The sequence below is a fragment of the Palaemon carinicauda genome, chromosome 13 (genome assembly GCF_036898095.1).
Source record: "Palaemon carinicauda isolate YSFRI2023 chromosome 13, ASM3689809v2, whole genome shotgun sequence".
Lineage (NCBI taxonomy): Eukaryota > Metazoa > Arthropoda > Malacostraca > Decapoda > Palaemonidae > Palaemon > Palaemon carinicauda.
In genome coordinates, this window is record NC_090737.1 from 39,292,989 (window position 1) to 39,319,140 (window position 26,152).

The window sequence follows — 26,152 nt, forward strand, 5'->3', positions numbered from 1 at the left end:
TCACTCACTCACTCACTCACTCACACTCTCTCTCTCTCTTTCTCTCTCTCTCTCTCTCTCTCTCTCTCTCTCTCTCTCTCTCTCTCTCTCTCTCTCTCTCTCTCTCTCTCTCTCTCTCTCTCTCAGAAAAAAAAAATATATATAAATATATATATATATATATATATATATATATATATATATATATATATATATATATATATAATCATCATCACCATCTCCTATGCCTATTGATGCAAAGGGCTTGGTTAAATTTTGCCAGGCGTCTCTATCTTGAGCTCTTAATTCAATACTTCTCCATTCATCATCTACTTCGCACTTCATAGTCCTCAGCCATGTAGGTCTGTCTTTTCCAACTCTTCTAGTGCCTTGTGGAGCCCAGCTAAACGTTTGGTGAACTAATCTCTCCCGGGGAGTGCGAAGAGAATGCCAAAACCATCTCTACCTACTCTTCAACATGATCTCATCAACATATGGCACTCGAGTAATCTCTCTTATAGTTTCATTTCTAATCCTGTCCTACCATTTAACTCCCAATATCCTTCTGAAGGCTTTGTTCTCAAGTCTACTAAATCTATTGGAGATGGTTTCATTGTTATACCATGACTCATGTCCATAGATTAACACCGATCTCACTTAACTAATATATAGTCTGATTTTTATGTGTAATTTCAGGCGATTTGATTTCCAAATTTTACTTAACCTAACCATTATCTGATTTGCTTTTTTTTAATCTTTCAATAAACTCTAATTCTAAAGACCTTGTATTGGAGATCATAGTTCCTAAATATTCAATTTATTCTACCTCATTAATCCTTCCTCCTTCCAATGATATTTCACCTTCCAATGCATACTCCCTTCTCATCACCTCAGCTGAACCTCATGTGATATTTCATGCATTCTGGTAAGCAAGCATTGCAAATCCTGTGGTGTTCTGCTAAGAAGGACAGCATCATCAGCATACTCTAGGTCTACTTAATTCCTATCACCAATCCTTCTCCACTATCTCTGACTCTTCTACACATTACAAAATCCATGAGGAGGATAAATAACATAGGTGACAACACATTCCCTTGGAGTACTCTGCTGTTCACTGGAAATTCATTTAATAAGAATCCATAAAGATTAACTTTGCACTTGTTATGCTCATGAACAGACTCAATCAAATTCACATATTTCTGAGGAGTTCCATTATAATGCAGGACTCTCCATAAAATTGGTCGGTGCACACTATCAAAGGCTTTTTCATAGTCCACAAATACCATCAAAAGAGGATTTCTATATTCTACGCATTGCTGTACATGTCTCACAATGAAAATTTGGTCAGTGTAGCTTCTACCTTTTCTAAATCCTGCTTGTTCATCAATCTTTCTCTCTAGTTTCTTTAGAATAAGCATACTATATATTTTCATACATACACATACATATACCAAGGCACTTCCCCCAATTTTGGGGGGGGTAGCCGACATCAACAAATGAAACAAAAACAAAAAGGGGACCTCTACTCTCTACGTTCCTCCCAGCCTGACAAGGGACTCAACCGAGTTCAGCTGGTACTACTAGGGCGCCACAGCCCACCCTCCCACGTTATCCACCACAGATGAAGCTTCATAATGCTGAATCCCCTACTGCTGCTACCTCTGCGGTCATCTAAGGCATCGGAGGAAGCAGCAGGGCCTACCGGAACTGCATCACAATCGCTCGCCATTCATTCCTATTTCTAGCACACTCTCTTGCCTCTCTCACATCTATCCTCCTATCACCTAGAGCTTTCTTCATTCCATCCATCCACCCAAACCTTCTCATATAGAACTCTCTTTACATTCATGCCCAGCCCTCTATTTTTTACTACTCCCTTAACTGCCCCCAACACTTTGCAACCTTCATTCACTCTTTGACGTACATCTGCTTCCACTCCACCATTTGCTGCAACAACAGACCCCAAGTACTTACAGTAAACTGATCCACCTCCACAAGTAACTCTCCATTTAACATGACATTCAACCTTGCACCACCTTCCCTTCTCGTACATCTCATAACCTTACTCTTACCCACATTAACTCTCAACTTCCTTCTCTCACACACCTTTCCAAATTCTGTCACTAATCGGCCAAGCTTCTCTTCTGTGTCTGCAACCAGTACAGTATCATCCGCAAACAACAACTGATTTACCTCCCATTCATGGTCATTCTCATCAACCAGTTTTAATCCTTGTCCAAGCGCTCGAGCATTCACCTCTCTCACCAGTCCATCAATATACAAGTTAAACAACCACGGCGACATCACACATCCCTGTCTCAGCCCCACTCTCACCGGAAACCAATCACTCACTTCATTTCTTATCCTAACACATGCTTTACTACCTTAGTAGAAACTTTTCACTGCTTGCAACAACCTTCCACCAACTCCATATAACCTCATCACATTCCACATTGCTTCCCTATCAACATTATCATACACTTTCTCCAGATCCATAAAGGCAACGTAAACATCCTTAAACTGACATTAATGTTATGCCTCTGTAATTATTACAATCAGTCAGGTCTCCTTTTTCTGCCATTTTCACCAACACTCCTAACTCCCATTCATCAGGTTTTGCCTCTTCATGCCACATTCTACAAAATAATCTAGTAAGTACTCTGGGAGTCACTTCATTTTCGGCCAGTATCATCTCGGCAGTTATTCCATCGTATCCCAGGGCTTTCCATCTCTTTGGTGTTTTGAGGATAGCTTCAACTTTAAACACACTGAATTCATTCATGGGCACATCAAGGTTTTCATCAGTTTCAGGTATATTAATCAAATTATTCCCTTCACATCTTCCATTCATAAACTCACTTAAGTGTTCCATTCAATGTTGTCTTTCTTCATCTTCTGCTGTTATAACAGATCCTCTCTCTTTTTGATGGGTATATTCTAGTTCTTTGCCCCCATAGAGATTTCTTTAATAATTCTGTAAGGAATGCTTACACATTAACAACTTCCTGAATTCACAGCTTTGTCAGCCTCATCTGCTTTACTGTCTAAATATTCTCTCCAGTCATTCCTAGCTTTTCTTTTGACCTCACCTTCAATACTGGAATACTAAGCATGTTCTACCTTGTGATTTTCATTACTTCCTCAAAAACTTTCAAAAATCAATTTCTCTTTTTGTCTCCTTTTTATAGTATCCCACATATTAGTTGATATCCATGGCTTTCTCCTTGTAACTGCGTGTCTCAAGACTTCATTACCAACTGACTAATATATGTTCTTAATATCACCCCACTCTTCAATAATTGTCTGCTCCTCTTCTCTCAAAGTCTCAAAGACTGAAAATTGATTCCTACATTCAATTGCAAATGTTTCTCTTTGGTCTTCTACTGAAAGTTTAGTTGTATCAAACCTATATATTCTAACTACTTTTCTGTTGGCTGCTTTCAGTTTTAATTTCAGTGTGTATATATGTATGTATGTGTATACATGCATGCATACAGACAGACAGAGATAATATATATATATATATATATATATATATATATATATATATATATATATATATATATATATATATATATATATATACACACACATATATATGTATACATATATATATATATATATATATATATATATATATATATATATATATATATATACATACATATATATATATATATATATATATATATATATATATATATATATATATATATGTATATGTATATATATATATATATATATATATATATATATATATTTATATATATTTATATATATATATATATTTATATATATATATATATATATATATATATATATATATATATATGTAAATATATATATATATATATATATATATATATATATATATACAGTATATATATATATATATTATAAATATTATATATATTTTGCTGTCTTGGGGTGGAGTACTCTTGCTTGAGGGTATACTCAGGCACACTATTCTCTCTTATCTCTTTTCCTCTAGTTTTTTTTAAGTTTTTATAGTTTATATATGAAAGATCTATCTAAATATTGTTAATCTTAAAATCACAAATTTTAAGTAATTTGTATTTTTCCTAACAGTACTTACCTCGAACTACTTTTTTAGGAGTATCTGGGATCTCCTCCCATCCGACCAGAATTTTGTGTAGTTTACCCTATTCCCGTTCTCTATGCGGGGTAGTCTCTGGCGGAGTGATACTCGCCCAGAGACGACCCGGGGTCAGAGAGCATGCTTTCTCAGGTCTCGCTCCTCAGTAAGTTTGGTAGAAAGAGGATCTCCTCTCTCTATTAAGTCCTGTAAGGCACTCGGGGAAGGATGGGTGGGCCATAACCCGAAAGTAGTTCGAGGTAAGTACTGTTAGGAAAAATACAAATTACTTAAAATTTGTGATTTGTTCCAACACGGAGTACTTACCGCGAACTACTTTCTTAGGAGACTTATACCTTAGGAGGTGGGAGTGTACTGCAAGACTCAGAGACTGGGATGATGGAAGCAACAAGGGGGAAACCTAGATAGGGGGCTAGGTTCTGCTGACCCACTGATAGAAAACACTCGAAATAGGGAAAACTACCCAAAAAACTAACTTTGTGTCAAGTGGCTTACCTCTGTAAAAAACGCCTTGGAGACAAACACTCGAAATAGGGAAAACTACCCAAAAAACTAACTTTGTCTCTAAGTGGCTTACCTCTGTAAAAAACGCCTTGGAGACGTATTCCTTCACTGACGATGTATCCCATGGTAGTTAAAGATCTTCCGAGTCATTTTAGGGAAGGTAATTAGGTAATGGGGGGTGGGTCGGAAGGAAAAGGAACCTGTGTCTCTTGGGCTTACTGCCCGTGGGTTCCCTGGGGCTATACCTTTAAATCTTCTGAAGCGCTGAAATGACGGGACCGAGGGAAAATCCGTCCAAGGACCCCCTTGAGCATTCCTTCAAGTAGTGAGCTGTGAAGGTTGACTGATTGGTCCAAGTACCAACCCTCAGGATTTGGCCGACTGCCATGTTCTTCTCAAAGGCCAGAGAGGTACTCAGACCTCTAATGTCGTGGGGTCTGGGTTTACCTGGAAAAGGAATTCCTACACTACTGTAGGCTCTCCTGATCACTTGCCGTAACCAGAAGGAGATCATGTTCTTGGATACTGGTTTCTGCACCAATCCTGAAGAAACGAAGAGATTCTTGACTTCGGGCCTCAGCCTGGCCGTCCTCTCCAAGTACTTCCGTACTACTCTGACAGGGCACAGCCGCAAGTCCTTCGGGTTGTCTGAACGTGGGATTGCCGGCACCGAGAACCCTTCAAACTTGGGTCCCAGACTGCTGGGTTCTGGGTCTTGGCCACAAAGGATGGTACGAACTTGAAGGTAGCTTCACGCCAGCCCTTCAAGTGTCACACCTCGTATGAAAGTCCATGAAGTTCCCCTACTCGTTTTGCCGAAGCTAGTGCCAACAGAAAAACTGTCTTGAGGGTGAGTTCTTTGTCTAGGATGTCCTTTAGGGGTTCAAAGGGAGGTTCTGACAGCATCTTCAGGACCCTAGCCTCATCCCACTGGGGCACTCTAACCACTTGCGGAGGGCATGATTGCTCAAAGCTCTTGATGAGCATCGAGATGTGTCTGGAGGAACCTAGGTCGATGCCCTTCAGGAGGAAGACTTGACCTAGGGCTGCTCGAACTCCTTTAATGGCTGAGATGGACATGATTTCCTCGTCCCTGAGATAGACCAAGAAGTCGGCTATCTCCGAGATAGAGGCTCTCAACGGCTTGATATTCTTAGCGGCGCACCACTTCGTGAAGGTAGCCCATTTTGCCTGGTACACAGCGGCCGAAGACCGTCTCAGGTAACCTGACATCCTCGTTGCGGTCTTCGCCGAATAGCCTTCCTTCCTCAGGAGACGCTCGATAACCTCAACGCGTGAAGGCAGATGGACCGAGGGTTTTCGTGGAACCTTTGAAAGTGTGGTTGCTGGAGAAGGTCTGACCTGTCCGGAAGGGGCCAAGGCGGAAGGCGCGGCAGTTCCTTTAGGTCCACGAATCACTCTCTCTCCGGCCACCAGGCCGCTACCAAAGTCATCCACAGGTTGCTCGCTCTCCTCACCCTGTTGAGGACTTGTCTGAGCATTCCGAAGGGAGGGAAGGCGTACACGTCGAGGTTGTCCCAGGGATGCTGGAAGGCGTCCTCGAACGCTGCTCCCAGGTCTGGCACAGTTAAACAAAACACAAGGAGCTGTGCGTTTAGTCTCGTGGCGAAGAGGTCCATTACCGGCGAGCCCCACTTCTGGATCAGAGTCTTGGCCACTTCTGGATGAAGGGACCACTCAGACCCCACCACCTGACCCACTCTGCTGAAGCCGTCGGCTAGGACGTTCCTTTTCCCTGGAATGAACCTGGCCGAGATCCTGATCTGCTCCCTTTCGGCCCATTCCAGAAACTCCGTGAGGCCGCACAACTCTTTTGATTTTAGTCTTCCTTGCTTCTTTATGTAGGCTACTACGGTGGCGTTGTCGCACATCAACACCACGGTATTTCCCCGGAGCTCCTGTACAAACTCCAGACACGCCCTTTGTACTGCCATCATTTCCAGTACATTGATGTGTAGGTTTTTCTCCTCAAGTCCCCACCTTCCTCTCGCTGTACTGTTAAGGAGGTAAGCACCCTGTACCAACCGTGTTTCACACAATTGTACATAATTCCTTTTGTATATATTATGCTTGTATCTTCGCTCTTCCCTCGCACTAAAACGAACATGAAAATTCATGTCTGGTCTTTCCTCTGTAATATTGTCTGTCTTGTGAACTTGTTATGTCCTGTTGCCTTGAGATTTTGTATATAAGGAGAGAGTTCTACAATAATATAACTCAGTCGTTTCCAACCTGCCTTTGAGTTCACAACCTTACTCGGCGCCGTCACATTGGTGACCCCGGAAGTCGACTCGCTCCCACTGGCTTCCACCCCCACCTCCCTCGCCCCTCCATCGTTGGTACTATGACGGAGACGGACTCTACTACAGCAGTTGGCGCTGCGGCCACCCCATTGAAACTTTCACCGTTCGCCACCGCAGAGGCGTTTGCTTGGTTTCAACGCTCAGAAGTCCACTTCCGTATCAGGGGCGTGACTCGCTCAACCACCAAAGCGGATTATGTTCTCGCGGCGATACCCGAGGACACCTTCCCAGAAATATCCGACTGGCTTTGTGAACAAGGAGACACCCCAATAGCATATGACGCCCTCAAAACATACCTTCTGCAGCAGTACTCGCCGTCGCCAGCCGCCCGTATAGCAAAGCTTTTTCAGCTCTCGCAACAACCGTTGGGAGACCAAAGGGCTTCGCTTGCCCTCAGGGAAATGACCAGTATCGCTCGCCTTCAACCTGCCGCAGACGGCTCTCCTCGTGAGGTTAACCTACTTCGTGCCCTTTGGATACGCCGTTTACTCGAACCTGTACGCGCTGCCATACCCGATGTCGATAGTTTACCCATAAAGGACTTGATGACCAAAGCCGACGCCCTTATGGACAGCCACTTCAAGACCTCCATCAACGCCTCCACCCCTGACGACAAGGATGCCTATTCAACGTCAACCGAAGCTGACATGAATGCCGTAGGACATACACGCCTACCCCGTGACGTGCTGAAGCGGCGACAAAGCCGCCCACCACCCACCAATCGCTCGCGCCCCAACGAACTTCTACAGCCACTTACTACCTCCCATCCGCCGCAGTTTTGCTACTACCACTTCAGATTCGGGGCAACCGCGAAGAAATGTGCCAATGATTGTCAGTGGCCAAAAAACGTGTAAGTAGGCCATCACTTGTGGCGGTGGCCTCCCGTGTTTCTAATCTTTTCTTTTTACAGGATGCAGGAACGGGCGTGCGATTTTCGGTAGACACGGGTGCTTGTCGTTCTCTTTTGCCAAGGAAACTCTTCAAGGCACGACATAGTCTGTCTACATCTGCCGATGTCCGCTTAGTAGCTGCCAACGGATCTGCGATACCAACCTACGGTTACGAGAACCTCACATTATCGTTCGGAAACGGTAAATTCAATTGGAAGTTTCTCGTTGCTGACGTCACAATGCCAATCCTCGGTGCGGATTTCCTCTCTCATTTCCACCTTCTGGTCGATGTCGCCCACCGACGATTGGTCAACGCAGACTCGTACTTGTCGACACCTCTTCAACCCGCCCCTCTAACCTCGCTCTCCACATCAGCGCACCCACGGATGCCTACGCCCACCTCCGCACGTCGTACCCGGAAGTTTTCCGTCCAGAACTTCGCCAAACGCCCACGGTTCCTGCCAAGCACGGTATTTATCACCATATCAAGACGACGGGACCCCCAGTCTTCGTAAAATTCAGACGTCTGGCACCAGAACGATTGGCAGCCGCCAAACAGACGTTCGCCGAAATGGAGAAAATGGGCCTTTGCCAAAAGGCCTCCAGCCCATGCTCGTCGCCCTTACACATCGTTCTGAAGAAAGACGGCTCCCTCCGTCCGTGCGGGGATTACAGGCGCCTGAACATGCAAACAGAACCGGATCACTACCCCCTCCCAAACATTGCCGACGTGACCTCCTACCTGCACAAAGCGAAGGTTTTCTCTACGCTCGACCTCCTGAAGGGGTATTATCAGGTGCCTATGAACCCAGAAGACATCCCCAAGACCGCCATCACCACTCCGTTTGGTACATACACCTTCAATTACTCCTGTTTTGGCCTTCGTAATGCTGGGGCAACGTTTCAACGTCTCATGGATGGCATCTTAGGGGACCTCCCTTTCTGTGTATGTTATGTGGACGACATACTTGTGTTCTCCTCCTCAAAAGAGGAACACCTCCGTCACCTGCGCATCGTGCTCGACCGCCTGCAACAAAACGGCCTTGTAGTCCGGTACGACAAGTGTACCTTTGGCTCCAACGAAGTATCGTTCTTAGGGCACCGCATCACTCCTGAAGGTGTCCACCCCCTCCCTAAGAAGGTAGCAGCCGTTCAGAACTTCCCCTTGCCCTCGACCGTCAAAGCTCTGCAGGAATTCTTGGGCATGATCAACTATTATCACCGTTTTCTGCCAGCCATTGCCGCCACTCTTGCTCCCCTCTACGCCTCCCTCAAGGGCAAGCCAAAGGACCTGAAGTGGGGTCCCCTTCAAGAATCAGCCTTCTGCAATGCAAAGAAGGCCCTATCAACTGCTGCGGCTCTCACTTTTCCTATCCCACACGCCCCTCTCCTTCTCTCCACCGATGCCAGCGACGTCGCTATTGGTGCAGTACTCGAGCAGGTGGTCAAAGGCTCGCCCCGCCCATTGGCCTTCTTCAGCAGAAAACTGTCCAAGGCGGAATCGGGTTATTCTACCTTCAATCGAGAATTGCTGGCGGTGCACTTGGCTGTCCGTCACTTTCGCCATTTCTTAGAAGATACGCCCTTCGTCATTCACACAGACCACATGCCTCTGGTGCACGCCTTCACTCGACAGTCTGACGCCTGGTCCGCCCGTCAACGCCGACATCTCTCCGCCGTGGCTGAATACAATTGCACCCTCCAATACGTCCCTGGGAAAATGAATCCCGTTGCCGATGCCCTGTCAAGAAACACGTTGGCTGCTGTTCAACTGGGATTGGATTACAACGCCCTGGCTGAAGCCCAACGACAGGATCCAGAGTATCAAGCTTGTAGGACATCCTGCACGTCCCTCCGTTGGGAAGACTTTCCCCTTGAAGACTCCAACAACGCCCTCCTCTGTGACGTCAGTACTGGTAGACCGCGACCTTGGATTCCTGCTCCCATGCGCCGACAGGTGTTTGATTTCATTCACGGCCTTTCACATCCCTCGTGCCGTTCTACTGCACAGCTGCTGAAGGCAAAGTTCATTTGGCACGGCATTTCTAAGGATGCTAAGGATTGGGTCCGAGCCTGTACTTCTTGCCAAACTTCCAAAGTACATCGACACACGGATTCAGGAGTGGGCACCTTTCCTCGACCTCAGCGTCGTTTCGCACACATTCACGTCGACGTTGTAGGCCCCCTACCCACATCACAAGGACATCGTTACCTGTTTACCGTCATCGACCGCTCCACTCGTTGGCCTGAAGCTATTCCCATGGAAACTGCAACGTCCGCCTCATGTACACCTGCCTTACTCTCTGGATGGATTTCAAGATTCGGTATCCCTGAGCATATTACTTCTGACAGGGGAACCACTTTCACCTCTCAATTGTGGACGTCATTAGCGAATCTCCTGGGCATCACCCTACATCAGACAACGGCCTACAACCCCGCTGCCAATGGAATGGTTGAACGTTTTCATCGCACCCTCAAAGCAGCTTTGATGTCCCGCTGCAAGGATTGCAACTGGTTTACTCAGCTTCCCTGGGTCCTCCTGGGACTAAGGACCACTCCTAAAGACGCCCTCGACGTCTCGGCAGCTGAAATGGTGTATGGCGACCCGTTGGTCGTCCCTGCCGAATTTTTTCCTTCTACAACCTCCTCCGACGATCTCCAGCGCATACGTCACGTTGTGGGAAAATTTACTCCGTGCCGCCAGACTTACAAGCCCCCAGCGAAGCATCACATACCAACGGACTTGCACTCTGCAACGCACGTCTTCCTGCGCAACGACACCAGCAAGCCACCACTAACGGCCCCTTACACGAGCCCTTTCCTTGTGATCCGACGCAGTCCGAAAGCATTCCTCCTAAACATTCGGGGCAAAGAAGACTGGGTCTCCATTGATCGTCTAAAACCTGCTTATCTTCTGCCAGATGACCCGCCTACAGTTCGCCTCTCTAGATCAGGGCGCCCTATTTAACATGTACAGTATGTCATTTTTAGGGGGGGAGCCATGTACCGACCGTGTTTCACACAATTGTACATAATTCCTTTTGTATATATTATGCTTGTATCTTCGCTCTTCCCTCGCACTAAAACGAACATGAAAATTCATGTCTGGTCTTTCCTCTGTAATATTGTCTGTCTTGTGAACTTGTTATGTCCTGTTGCCTTGAGATTTTGTATATAAGGAGAGAGTTCTACAATAATATAACTCAGTCGTTTCCAACCTGCCTTTGAGTTCACAACCTTACTCGGCGCCGTCACAACCCCAACCCTCCTTGGAGGCGTCCGTGAAGAGGAGCATCTCCGGAGGGTCGGCCGCGAAGGGCATCCCCTTGAGGGTGTTCAAAGTGTTGAGCCACCACTCGAGGGCCTCCTTCGTTTCCGTGGTCACCGGAACTACTTTGTGAGGGGAGTCTCTCTGGTTCCAGGCTTCTTTCAGGTTCCACTGAACTCCCCTGAGCTTGAGTCTCCCCTGAGGGACCAGCTTCTCCAATGACACGAGGTGACCTACTAGTCTCTGCCACTCCTTGGCTCTCCTGGGCTGACCCGTAGGATCTGGCTCAGGTTTTCTAGCCTCTCCACGAAAGGGAATGCTTTTGCCAACCGGGAGTCCAGGACCATCCCGAGGTAGGACATCCTGGTGGACGGTATCAATTGGGACTTCTCCTGGTTGATGGCGATACCCAGGACGTTGCAGAACTGCAGGAGCTTCGCGCCTAGCCCCCTCAGTACTTCCCTTGAGTCTGAAAGCAACAACCAGTCGTCCAGGTACCGAATCAGGCGGATGCCCTGTTCCTGTGCCCGGGCTGAGACTGTCGCAAAAATCCTCGTGAAGACCTGAGGGGCTGTGGATAGACCGAAGCAGAGGGTCTTGAACTGCAACGTTTGGGTACCCCATTTCACCCTTAGACACTTCCTGCTGGAGGGGTGGACAGGGATCTGGAAGTATGCGTTCTTGAGGTCTATCGACATCATGAAGTCTCCTTCCCTCAAGGCCGCTAGGACCGACTTCGGAGTGTCCATCTTGAAGCCGGTTTTGCACACAAACTTGTTGAGGGCTGAGAGGTCTATGACTGGTCTCCAGCCCCCTGTCGCTTTCTCCACCAGGAAGAGTCTGCTGTAGAACCCTGGGCCTGGGTTCTTGACTGACTTCATTGCCCCTTTCGCTAGCATAGCAGAGACTACTTCTTGTAGGGCTGTCCTTCTCACGGGGTCTTTCGGTGCCAACCATTCCGCCTGTAGACCTGGTATCAAGAGGTGGGGGTTCTGCCAGAAGGGCAATCTGTATCCTTCCTTCAGGACCGTCACAGTCCACGGATCCGACCCGTGGTCCCGCCATGCTTGCCAAGAATTCCTGAGGCATCCCCACACCTGAGGCTTCGGCAGGAGTAGGGGGGCCTCCCTCCCTATCTCCTTCGGGAGGCACGGCCCAAACGCCCTCTTATGGAGGCCGAATAGGAGGGCCTGAATGTTGATTGTGTGGTTGAAGATCCCCTACGGGAGGGCTGTGAAGGCTGCTGCCAGGACGTAGTAGGAGCGTCTCTCCTGGGGTGGCTAGGTGAGGCGCGAGGAAGAAGAGGGACGTCCGAAGGAGGTCTCCTATGGGTGGATCTTCTTGCTGGAGGAGGTCTCGGTTCCCCCACATTCTTTAGCTTTCTCACCCTCTCCATCGCTTCCTCTACTTCCTTGAGGGGGAAGACAGTCTCGCCCCACAGTGGAAGACTCCTCAGGGACCTCGCCTCTCTGTCGGGGAGCCGCCTTACCAGTTTGCTGAGTACAGTGTCCCTTTTCCTCAGTATCCAGTTGGCGGTTTGCATAATCGACTGATAGGACAGGAACTTCAGGGCCTTACCCCCCGAGCTAATCAGCTCTTTCAGCAGGGCCTGATTTTCTGGAACCGCTAGGTCGTGCGAGGATTGGAACGCTACCAGAGTGGCGGCCCACCAATCCAGCCAGGATGACACATGCACCAGGTCCCTGGACAACTCCTCCATCATGGCGGTCTTCGCTGGTGAGAAACAAACCGGGGCTGTGGCCGCCCTCTCTTCTGCTGGGCCTTGTCGCAAGATGGCGACTGCTGGTTCTACTGCGCAGGGTCCCGCGCGGTGTCCTTCCGGGAGGTAGAACCGCGACTGAGTATGCAGGCCCTGGAGAAGTCTAGAGGTGCTCTGGTTCTTGTGGGCCTCCGCATGGTTGACCACTACCTTGCTCACATGTGCCAATCCCAGCTTCACGTCTCTAGCCACCGGGAGAGCTAGTTAGGGCTTCTGTTGAACGGGTGCATCCACCATCCTGTTGAGGCTCGAGAGCCAGAACTCGTCAGACGAGGGCTCCGGTTCATCCAGCCTATGGTGCCGTCGGATGAGGCCTATGACTCTACGGTATGCGGAAACCTCCGCTGGAGAGTCTTCTTCCCCATCCTCTCTCTTGTCCGTGGGGGGTCCTAGTTCTCGTGACGAAGGACCTCTGACAGGGGGAACCGTACTAGGAGGTGGCATCCTCTTGGAGTGGTCCAATTCCCTCGCTACAGGCCGTAGGACGGGCATCGCCGCTGGAACGGAGGTCTCCGTCCTTAATTTCTCCCTTCTTCTGGAGGACCAGGGGTCCGCGGGCTTGCCCGGCGAGGAAAAGAACCTCTCCCGTTCTGGACGTCTCCTTGGAGATCTTGAGGGGGGGACGCGGCTGCCAGACCGAAGGGGTGACTCTCCCCACTAAGTGGGTGGAGTTGGAACCTTCGCGGACCTATGCCTGTCCCTCGTGGTCTGATGAGACGAGAGCCTCCGTCGGTTAAATCTGCTCCCGTCGATGATACCTACTGGTGAGCGGGGTCTAGGGAGCCATCCCGAGGTGCCCACGACGGCTGCCGCCCCCAGGAGTTGGCTACGTGGGATGGAAACCCACACCCATTCTTCCTCCGGCGAAAGACTTCTCCTGAACTTCCTCCTGGGGGACCTTGGACGTCTATCCACGTGGCGGTGTCTTGAACTCGAGCGCGAACGTGAACGTCTCCTGCGAGACCTATCCCGTCGCCTTCTATTGTCTCTCGGGGCTCCTTCATCTGACGATAGGAGTAGGCCTCAACTGAGGAAGCCGAAGACCTGTAGGGCCTCGTTGGAGGGTCCGAAAGTAGACGTGTCGTTGTTGGTTCTGCATGGGGCCCGGTCGACGACGCAGGCTCCATAAAAACCGCTGGGAACGACGCTGACGGTGATGGAGGGGAGCGGGGGAGCTCCTCGTTGGGGAACCAGGTCTCAAACTCCTCTTCCATTCTGTGGGGTGATCTGAAGGGCGTCTTGGGAGGTGCCCACGTGAGGGTGTCTGATGGCGGCGAGTCGTCCTTCTTGGTGGCGCCCTCGGCTGCTGACGCACCTGAAAAGCCCGCCCAATAGGCGGGAGAAGAAACTGCTGCCGTTTTTCCCCACATAGGATCGTCCGAAGATACGGGGCCTGCTTTGTCCAGGGCCCCATCCCCCGAAAACACACCCGCCCCTCCCTCTGGCCCCCCCATTTGCCTGGACAGACGACACAATACCACTGTCTGGTAATTCAGACTCCTGGGGAACGGCCACCGGCCGCTTCCCCGCAACAGACTTACCTCGACCCCTACTCTGGGTGGGGGGAGAAGGCAGAGAATCTCTATCGGACGGGACGCCGGGCGAAGCGAGAGACAAAGAGACGTTGGGCTTCCTAGGAGACCATCGAGAGGCTTTCTTCTTTTTCGTGCCGTAACGCACCCACTGCACTTCATTCCAGGACTCGCACTCCGGACACGTGGCTGTAGGGGAACACACACTGCCCCTACGCGACGAACACAAGGAGTGCGGGTCAACTTCGGGTTTTGAAAGAAAAGCGCCACACGATTTGCTGGCCATAGGCCCAGGGCAACGACGGGGCTGCACCATAACGCACTAGCGATATACCGCGAGACACAGGAACACAGAGGGAAAGGAAGGGAAGCACACAAAGGGACCACGTGGGAAACGCATGGGACACAAAGGGATCGGGGACACAAAGGGTCGCACTGGGTTAAGAGAGAGCGTCGGTGTGTTAACGCCGATGCGACCAGAAACTTACTGAGGAGCGAGACCTGAGAAAGCATGCTCTCTGACCCGGGTCGTCTCTGGGCGCGTATCACTCCGCCAGAGACTACCCCGCATAGAGAACGGGAATAGGGTAAACTACACAAAATTCTGGTCAGATGGGAGGAGATCCCAGATACTCCAAAGAAAGTAGTTCGAGGTAAGTATTCCGTGTTGGAACAAATATTTTCTTTTATTGTTCCCTACATCTCTTTTAGCTTATCTATTTCCTTATTTCATTTCCTCCCTGGGCTATTTTTCCTTGTTGAAGTCCTTGGGCTTCTATCATCCTGCTTTTCCAACTAGGGTTGTAGATTAGTTTGTAATAATTCCATCGCTCTATCACATCATCTTCAGTTCATATTCATTCTTTTCTTTCAGTAGCTTTACAAAATACAATATCCATTCCTACCTTATATCTTTAATCTTCAGCTTCAAATCCTCCATTTCTATCTTTTATACACTGCCTCTTTTATATATATTCTACGACAAAGCTAACCGGCACATCTTTTTTTTTCTCTACTGTAACTAGATTCTGATTTCATTCCTTCAGACAATTCTTCTTCCCTATGGCTACCTGCCGTTTAGCCCTCTTCTTTTTCTTCCCTATTATTATTACTACTCGTTAAGCTACAACCCTAGTTGGAAAAGGAGGATGCTATAAGGCCAAGGGCTTCAACATGGAAAATAGCCCAGAAAGGAAACATGGAAAAATAAAATATTTTAAGAAAAGTAACGTTAAAATAAATATTTCCTATATAAACTATAAAAACTTCATAAAACGAGAGGAAGAGAAATTAGATAGAATAATGTGTCCAAGTGTACCCTCAAGCAATAGAACTCTAACCCAAGACAGTGGAAGACATATTATATCCTCTTCTCAACCTACCCTCCTCTATTATCGGAAATCTTTCCTCACCTATTCTAATTGTGCCTTTTACATTTTGATTTCATCACAGTGTCCCTACTCTATAACCATTACCTTAAAAATTTCTGCAGCCTTTTGTATCTTTTATTTCGGTGGTTTTCCCCTAAAAATTTTTAATACATTTGCCGACACATTTACATATTTTCTTGTTACTCATTTCTGAGGACTCCTTTTCAGTTTCCCCATATTCTAATTACTGGCTGTTATTTTCATCATAACTTTGATAATTACTATTAAATCAGTTCACAGCAATCTATAGTAAGCAGACCTCTGTCAGTATTATTAAGCAATTTTTTTTCTCTAAAACTGTGCCTTTTATATTTTGATTTCATCACATTGCCCCTACTCTATATCTATTACCTTAAAAACTGGTAGACTGATGCTGAGGAATTCCTCAGATATCCAGACAACCTCTTCGTAACTTATTGCGAAAAAACTCTTTAAAAGAGGAGGTGCTGGGTAGTCTCCAAGCGTACAATCATTTTATTTCAGTGGTTTTCACCTAAAAATTATCAATGTAAGATGTGCTGACATATTTACACATTCTTGTTACACCTTTCTGAAGACTCCTTTTCAGTTTCCGTGTATTTTAATGAACGACTTATTTTCATCATAACTTTGTTAATCACAATTAAATCAGTTCGCAGCCATCTGTAGTACACAGACCTCTGTAAGCTTCACTGAGCAGTATTTTTCTCTACAACTGTATATGCTTTTCAAAATAATAAAATCCATGTACAAAAGACTTTTTCATTTCTGTACAGCATGCTATTTAATATTGAGTTCAGCAATAGAGTACTCTTAAAAACCTCAAAACAAGGTGTCCATGCTTAAATGACCTTAAACATTTCTGACTGTGGCAATATTGTTCCAAAGCACGGTGCCATTTACCTCGGTAAGAATTTTTTGTTTCTTATATACATCTACAAAACTCATTTAAAGCTTTATAAAAAAAAATTAAATTCATACTGGAAAATGTTTCTAAGAGGGATCAACTTAAAAATTATAATGAACACTGACTATCTCCATAAGAATTTTTTGTTAACTAAATTAAAACTTGATAAAAAACTTTAAATACATATTGGAAAATGATTCTAACAATTATCAATTTTAAAAAATTATGATGAAAACTTACCGAGGATTCTGCTTTTTGAATTTTATCCTTAATGCTCAACAGCACAGCCTCCATTTTCTGAAGCATTTCCATTTTGGGCCTGTAATAAGAAACAAAATAATTACTTTTTGGTGTATTTTTAATTTCATCTATTAAACAACAAAGTATATGATACTGATGAAAAGCAATATTAAATGGCAAATGAGGTTTAGTCAATTAAAATACCTTGCAATTTATCTTAGGACTTATTACTGTGGCCAGTAATTAGTACAAAAATTATAATAGAAACCAAAATAATGGGTCATTAATGATTGCAATATGGTATATATTATCAGGCAATTTTATATTAGTTGGTAATTGTAAAGAGAAACGGGAAAGACTGGCTAAAGTTTCAACATTATTGGTAGAGGTGTAAGTTTAAAAGTTAGTCAGAACACTTTCAAACAGGCAGTTGCATCAGTATATTTACTTGAATCATTTTTCTTCTTTCAGCCAGAATTGACAGCAAATGTGAAGGTGCCCTTATTCACCATTTTTCATACACAGATTGGTACCTACATATATTCTTTACACAGGAAATAACTTAACCCATATGTTCCTATCCTAAAACAATATACAATATACTGTACTGTATTGTAAAAATATATTAATTAGTGCTATACCAATTATTATTATTATTATTATCATTATTATTATTACAACTACTACTAGCTAAGCTACAACATTGATTGGAAAAGCAGGATGCTATATACCTAAGGGCTCCACTAGAGAAAAATAGCCAAGTGAGGAAATGAAATAAATAAACTACTTTATATGAAAAGTAATAAACAATTAAAATATGACAAATTCGTAGATAATTTGTATTATTTCTATCGATATAAACTTTTAAAAATTTACTAAGTGTACTACTTTCAGTGAAACTGAAAAGACGAGCCATTAAAATCTCAACAAGGGTTAACTACACATCCCGCTAGTTAGCAGGGGGGGGGTGTAGCTTGCTATTGCTCCCACAGCTGTGATTTAGCTCACTTTGCTTGGAGGTAGGACTTAAAGGGGGATAGAGTCGGCGGGTAAGTTTGTATAAATACCTGAAGGTTTGTATTGTTACGAAAAATACAAATTACTACGAATTTGTCATTTGTTCCGTAACTGGAATACAAACCTAAGCTATTTTATTAGGGGTGACTCGCCCATTAGGAGGGTGGACGTCCCTGCCAATCTGGCTTTTTGGCTTTACCCGGGGATCCTTGTATTGAATAAATTGGTACCAAATATAAGGAGTCCCTACACCTTGCTAAACCCTGCTATGCAAGGACTGCGGCCTATGCAAGCTGTGTATTGAGATAAGCAGTGTGACTGTCAATGTGAAAGTTATTCTGAGACTTTCTAGGAAAAACTGTTGGACCAAGACTTTCCCAATACCACCTCGCCAGGGTATGGGGACGCAAGAGTATTGACAAAATACTAGGTACAAGGGAGCATGGTTTACCCGCAGTGGTAAAGGTCAGTTTGTGCAAAGAACCCAGGATGCTACTTTCCCTATAAGAAGGTAGGATTAAGAAAAGAAAAAAGAGCCAGTCATTCCATTTCATTCATGCAGACTAAAGCCAAATAAGAGTGCCTTCAACCTTCAACTACTTGTCCAATAAGGGGCTTGAGATATAGAACCAGCTGTTGTACAGACACCAGAGGACCGATAGAGATCGTACCGAGTTCCTGTGGGTCACGTCTTGCAGGAGAAAGGTTCTGAAAGTCAGCTGGAGCATTCACACCCTTGCTTGTACAACCTGCATCACAGAGTAATCTGCTTCGAAGAGCCAGAGGCATAGCTATGCCCCTGACATTGTGGGTCGACATGTTGAAAGAGGATCTGGATTCAGAGCGTAATTGATGACTCTGTGAATCCAGAGATGATATTTAGGTGATCCTCTCTCGTCTCTCCCAGTGCTGACGACAAGAGAAGGCACTCGGGTGAGCTGTTGCCATACTCTTGAGGTAGAGCCTTAAACCTCACCCTGGGTAAAATAACAGATGAAATGGATCGTCAGTTACCAAGTGCAGACTTGTTGTCTAGGATCCTTCACCTCTGGAGACTGTGTCTTTGCAACAAACAAAGGGACAAAACTGAACATTGCCTTTCATCCTTCTCATGAATGGGTGATGTCAAAAGAGAGACATGAAGTTCCTTGACTCATTTGGCCGCTGTCAAAGTGTGTAGGAACAATGTCTTCTAAACCACAGGAAAATTTGTTGCCTGGTGAAGTGGACCGTAGGGAGGTCTCCTAAGAGACTGGAAAACTCGAACCATGTTCCTAGAGGGAGGTCTAAATTCCGACTGGGGAAAGGCAAGTTTGTGAGTCTATATGAGTTAGGAAAGATCTAGCGATGAGGGGACGTCCTTTCCTTTCAGTTTGAAGGTGAGGCTAAAGGTTGAGTGATCATCTTTACCCGCCAAAACTGAAAAGGGACTCTTTTCCTCCTGCAAATACTCAAGGATTCCACTATTGCTGGAATAGAGGTATCGAGTGGAGAGAGACGCTTTACCATGACACCAACCACAGACTACAGAAGAAGTTATACTTTGCCTGGTAGACTGATGCTGAGGAATTCCTCAGATATCCAGACAACCTCTTCGTAACTTATTGCGAAAAACCTCTCTAAAAGAGGAGGTGCTGGGTAGTCTCCAAGCGTACAATCATTTGTGATAAATGTCAAAGTGTGGTTGTCTGTGACATGGAGAGGGTTTTCGTGAAGGCTCTTCAAGAGCTGCAGAAGGTTCGGAAACCATTCTGCATAATGCCATGGCACAGTTATGAGACCTTGAGCGGCTGACCTATGTTCTAGTCTTGTTGAGTACCCTTCTCATCAGCCAAAATGGGGACGAGACATAAACGTCATTGTTGTACCCACCGTTGTTGCCATGCCTCTTGCCACAAAGCCTTGGCGTCTAGGACTGAGGAGCAGCGGAAGTCTGAGGTTCAGGGGCGTTGCGAACAGATCCACTATTGGAGAACCCCATAAAGTCGGGACTTTGTAGGCTACAAGGTGATCCAAAGACCATTCGGTACATCTTATCTGAGATGCTGTGCTCATATTGTCGACGAGCACATTCCTCTAGTCTGGAATGAAGTGGGCTGATAGTGGTACCGAGCAGACTTCGGCCCATCTTGGTATTTATACTGTTAGATGGGAAGAGGCTGTGAGCAAGTTCCTTCTTGCTTGTTGACATGAGGCACTATGTGGTGTTGTTGCTCATCACATCACTGAGTGGTTCGTCAGGAACTGATGAGGCTCTTGAAGGACCGGAAAGTTGGCGTTCATCTCTTAAGAGATTTAAGTGAAGTTACTTTCGGCCTCAGAGGCCTGAGGTCGTGTGATGCGGCACGATGGTCCCTCGTCCCTTCTTTTGATGTGTCTAAGCACAGCATCAAGTCCAGGGGGGGAGTGGATGAAAAGGTTACACCCCTCCGTAGATTCTCGACTGACACCCATCCCTTGAGGTTCGTCCAATCCTCTGGTCCCATGGGGATCAGAGTTTTCGGGGAATCGAAGGCCTGATTCCAATAAGACTCAAGCCGCCACTGGAGAGAACGAATCCTGAGGCGGCCATTGGGAACTAGATGGGCCAGGGAGGATAGATGTCCGAGGAGACATAGCTACTCTAGGCTGGGAATTCTTCTTGTCTTGAGAAAGGGTCATGTGACCTTTCTAAGCCTCGTTATCCTGTCTTTGATGAGAAGGTTTTTGTGCAGATTGGTGTAGAGAATCATTACCAGATACACCAGTCTTCTGAGATGGAAGTAGGGGAAGACTTCCCAAGGTTAATCATGATCACCAGATCTTGGTAAAAAATCTTCAGAAGTTTTGTTGCTAATGCAAGATTGCCACCGAGTCTGATGGGATCAGTAAGTCATCCAGAAGACAGTGGAAAAGGATGTCGATCCTGTGAGCACAGGATGGGTGCTGTGGAATGCCGAAGCAGAGTCCCCTGAACTGGTATTTCTTGTTATCTAGACTGAATCTCCGATACTTCCTTGAAGATGGCTGGTTTAGGACCTGGAAGTATGCGTCCCTTAAGTCCGGCGTGCACATGAAGACCTTTGGTCTTACCCCTTGTCCCAACTTCTCCAAAATGGTGTGGACATCAGCACAAAAGGTCAGCTCCTAGCAAATCCTTTCCCATAGGAGTTTGTTGACACTGGGTCTTGACTTGTGGAGGAAAAGATGGGACACGATACCTTGTGTAAGGATTCTTCCCTAGGAGAGAACTCCTTTAACTGATAGAAGTGGGTAAGGCAATGCTTGACCCTACCCTGCGACCTGACGGGGTTGATGCTATTCCTTAATAAAGCATCATTCTGGCGAACGTTAACCAATGGTCAACGGCTGGGTATTGTGGCTACTGTGCAGTTGGAGAGTGCTCCCGAATAGTCACCTGTCGACAAGCCGCTGATGGGGCCTATCGATCGCTTTAATGGATTGGTGTGGTGGCGAACGGCGAGTACTGAGAAGTGTGTTATTTGCCTTCATATCTAGGGAACAACGGGCAGAGGTTGACTAGAGTCTGAGTGACGAACTGCCAGTGAACGGCCAACTGCCGATGATGGTAACTGACAAGCAGACGAAGGCTGTATGGTCAGTCAGCGAAGGAAGGCTGGTTATTAAACAGCAGCATGGTTTATTGACCACTAGTTGGTGATAGGCGAGCCATTGACGATCGGCGCTTGGAGCTCTGAAAGGAAGCTTGGAAAGTAGACGATCGAGAACCATATGGTTAGAGAGGTTTGACGACCCAAGTGTTGAGCTAATGATCGGTGAATGGCGATCTAATGATCGGCGATCGGAGCATTAGCGAATGGTAACCTAGCAATAGGTGAGCTAACAACTGCTGACTATCAAGGACTGGCGATCAGCGAGCTAGAGATCAGTAAACTGACAATTGGATATTAGAGAGCTGAGGGTCAGAGATCAGCGAGACTGACGACGATAATCAAAGAAAGACGAGCTAGCAATTGGCTATCTAGTGATTGGGGAGCTAGTGATCAGCAAGCTGATGGCTGGTTATCGACTAGCAATCGGAGATCATTAGCAATTGGCGAGACTGGAAGTCAATGATCAGAGAAAGATGAGCAGGCAATTAGCTATCGGCGAGCTCCCGATCAGCCGGTTGATGACTTTTCATTGGTGGAAGACGAGCTAGTAATCGGCGATCGGTGAACTAATGAATGGCGAGCCAATGGTAGGCAGTTTGCAACGCCCAGATCATGTTTGCTAATGGTGGTACTGTCAGAAAAACCTCCTGTGAGGAGTCTCGACCGATGGTTGATGCTGTGGGTCCACCTTCAAAGGTGGAATCTTTGGGATCTTGAACCATTCTGTGAAGCCTCTTCCCTCTTAACCCGGTAGGTTTGCTGTAATGCGCTTGCGGCGAGGGGAATGGGGCGAAGTTAGAATTTTTGAAGTTCTACCGATTCAACTACTCGATTAGGGAAATTATTCCACAACTTGGTCATGGCTGGTATTAAACTTCTAGAATACTGTGAAATATTGAGTCTCATGATGGAGAAGGTATGAATATCACAAATTTTAAGTAATTTGTATTTTTCCTAACAGTACTTACCTCGAACTACTTTCTTAGGAATATCTGGGATCTCCTCCCAACTGACCAGAATTTTGTGTAGTTTACCCTACTCCCGTTTTCTATGCGGGGTAATCTCTGGCGGAGTGATACGCGCCATGAGGTGACCCGGGGTCAGAGAGCATGCTTGCTCAGGTCTTGATCTCCAGTAAGTTTTTGACAGATATGTTTCTACTAAGTCCTGTAAGGCACTCGGGGTAGGATGGGCGGGCCATAACCCGAAAGTAGTTCGAGGTAAGTACTGTTAGGAAAAATAAAAATTACTTAAAATATCACAAATTTAAAGTAATTTGTGTTCTTCCTAACAGTGCTTATCTCGAACTACTTTCTTAGGAGTATCTGGGATCTCCTCCCATCCGACCAGAGTTTTGTGTAGTTTACCCTAGTCCCGTTTTCTATGAGGGATAACCTCAGGCGGAGTGATACGTGCCCTGAGGCTAACCCCGGGTCAGAGAGCATGCTTGCTCAGGTCTCAACCTCCAGTAAGTTCTCTGGTCGTGTCGCGGTATCATCTCGACGCTCTCCTAACCCAGTGCGACCCTTTGTCTCCCCGACTTCCCTTTGTGTCTCATGCGGTCCCCATGTTTATTCTTTCCCTCTGCGTTCCTGTGTCTCTCGGTGCGTTACTAGTATGTCATGGAGCATCCCCGTCGTTGTCCTGGGCCTATGGCCAGTAAATCGTGTGGTGCTTTCCTGTCGAAACCTGAAGTAGATGGAGTACTTACCTCAAACTACTTTCTTAGGAGACTTATACCTTAGGAGGTGGGAGTGTCCCTCAGGACCCAGAGACCGTGATGAGGAGAGAAAAAGGAACCTAGATAGGAGGCTAGGTTCTGCTGACCCCCAAAAGGAAAACACTAGAAATAGGGATACGTGTTATCTTAGTGTCTAAGTAACTCACCTCTGTAAAAATCCTTGGAGACGTATTCTTTCACTGACGGTGTATCCCATGGCAGTTAAAGGATTATATGGTCATTTCAGGGAAGGTAATAGGGGGAAAAGGGGGGTAAGGAAGGAACCTGTGTCTCTTGGACTTACTGCCCGTGGTTTTCCCGGGGCTACACCTTTAAATCTTTTGGAGTGCGGAAATGATGGGACCGAGAGAGAATCCGTCCAGGGACCTCCTCGAACAATCCTTTAAGTAGTGAGCTGTGAAGGTTGACTGACTAGACCATGTACCTGCCCTCAGGATTTGGCCCACTGCCATGTTCTTCTCAAAGGCCAATGAAATACTTAGCCCTCTAATGTCGTGGGGTTTCGGCTTCTCCGGAAGAGGAACCCCTGCACTACTGTACGCTCTCATGATCACCTGCCGCAGCCAGAAGGAGATCGTATTTTTGGAGACTGGCTTCTTTACCAGTCCCGAGGAGACGAACAGACTCTTGGTTTCGGGGCGAAGTTTGGCCGTCCTCTCGAGGTACTTATGTACCGCCCTGACTGGACACAGAAGCAAGTTCCTCTGGTTGTCCGAACGAGGGATAGCTGGCACCGAGAATCCTTCAAACTTGGGGTCACAAACTGCTGGATTCTGAGTCTTGGCTACGAAGGAGGGTAAGAACCTGAAAGTAGCCTCTCGCCATCCCTTCGAGTGTGAGACCTCGTAAGACAATCCATGAATCTCACCTACTCGTTTTGCTGATGCCAGAGCTAACAGAAAGACCGTCTTGAGGGTGAGCTCCTTGTCTAAGATGTCCTTGAGGGGCTCGAAGGGAGGTTCCGAAAGCATCTTCAGTACCCTAGCCACATCCCACTGGGGCACTCTAGCGGCCTGGGGTGGGCAAGACTGCTCGAAGCTCTTGATGAGCATCGAGATATGTCTGGAGGCGCTTAAGTCGATGCCCTTCAGGAGGAAGACTTGCCCCAGGGCCACCCGGACTCCTTTGATTGCTGGGATGGAAGTACCCACTTCGTCCCTAAGGTAGACCAGGAAGTCTGCTACCTCGGGAATGGAGGCCCCTAACGGCCTGATGTTCTTCGAGGAGCACCACTTAGTGAAGGTAGCCCACTTCGCCTGGTATACTGCGGCTGACGAACGTCTCAGAGCCTCCTTGATGCCGTCCTCAATGAATACCCTTACTTCCTCAGGAGACGCTCGATAACTTCCACGCGTGAAGGTGGAGGGACCGAGGGTTTTCGTGGAACCTTTGGAAGTGAGGCTGCCGGAGAAGGTCTGGTCTGTCCGGAAGAGGCCAAGGTGGAAGGCGAGCCAGATCTTTTACATCCGCGAACCACTCTCTCTCCGGCCACCAGGGCGATACCAAAGTCATCCACAGGTTGTCCGCCCGTCTTACTCTGTTGAGGACCTGTCTGAGCATCCCGAAGAAAGGGAAGGTGTAAACGTCGAGGTTGTCCCAAGGGTGTTGGAAGGTGTCCTCGAAGGCTGCTGCTGGAACTGTCACAGAAGAACAAAACACGGGGAGCTGTGCGTTCAGTCTCGTGGCGAAGAGGTCTATCACCGGTGAGCCCCACTTCAGAATGAGGGACTTGGCCACTTCTGGGTGCAGGGACCACTCGGACCCTACCACTTGACCCATCCTGCTGAGGCCGTCGGCCAGGACGTTTCTCTTCCCCGGAATGAACCTGGCTGAGATTTTGATTTGCTCTACTTCGGCCCAATCTAGGAACTCCATCGTGAGACTGCACAGTTCCTTCGACTTTAGTCCTCCTTGCTTTTTCACGTAGGCCACCACCGTGGCGTTGTCGCACATCAGCGCCACGGTGTTTCCCCGGAGCAGTTGGACGAACTCTAGGCATGCCCTTTGTACTGCCATCATCTCTAGCACGTTTATGTGCAGGCCCATCTCCTCGCCTTCCCATTTTCCTTTTGCTGTCATGTCGAGGAGATGGGCACCCCAACCCTCCTTGGACGCGTCCATCAACAGAAGCATCTCCGGAGGGTCGGCTTGGAAGGGCATTCCCTTGAGGGTGTTCGATCTGACGTACCACCACTCCGGGACTTCCTTCGTCTCCGGGGACACCGGGACTATCTTGTGCGGGGAGTCCCCCTGGCTCCAGACCTCTTTCAGGTTCCACTGCACTCCCCTGAGTTTGAGCCTCCCCTGGGGGACTAACTTCTCCGACACGAGGTGGCCTATCAGTCTTTGCCAGTCCTTGGCTCTCCTGGGCTGGCCCGACAGGAAGGGCCGGAGGATCTGGTCCAGGTTGTGCAGTCTCTCCGCGGAAGGGAAGGCTCTCGCCAACCGGAAGTCTAAGACCATTCCGAGGTAGGTCATCCTGGTGGAGGGTATCAGCTGGGACTTTTGCAGGTTGATGATGATACCCAAGACGTTGCAGAACTGCAGGAGCTTCGCGCCTTGCTCCCTCAGTACTTTCTCTGAGGCTGAAAGCAACAACCAGTCGTCTAGGTACCGAATCAGGCGGATGCCCTGTTCGTGTGCCCAGGCTGAAAGTGTTGCGAAGATCCTCGTGAAGACTTGAGGGGCTGTCGACAGTCTGAAGCAGAGGGTCTTGAACTGCAATGTTTAAGTACCCCATTTCACCCTTAGGTACTTCCTGCTGGAGGGATGGACAGGGACCTGGAAGTAGGCGTCCTTGAGGTCTATGGACATCATGAAGTCCTCCTCC

The 26,152-nt window shown here is 47.2% G+C and overlaps 1 protein-coding gene across 1 annotated transcript in view; it reads right to left on the reverse strand.

Annotated features, from left to right (window-relative positions):
* Window positions 1-26,152, reverse strand: part of LOC137652289 (uncharacterized) — a 208,791-nt gene that overhangs the window by 139,711 nt on the left and 42,928 nt on the right. The window contains 1 exon segment of the mRNA XM_068385592.1: window positions 16,951-17,029. Within this exon segment, the coding sequence (XP_068241693.1) occupies window positions 16,951-17,029 (79 nt within the window).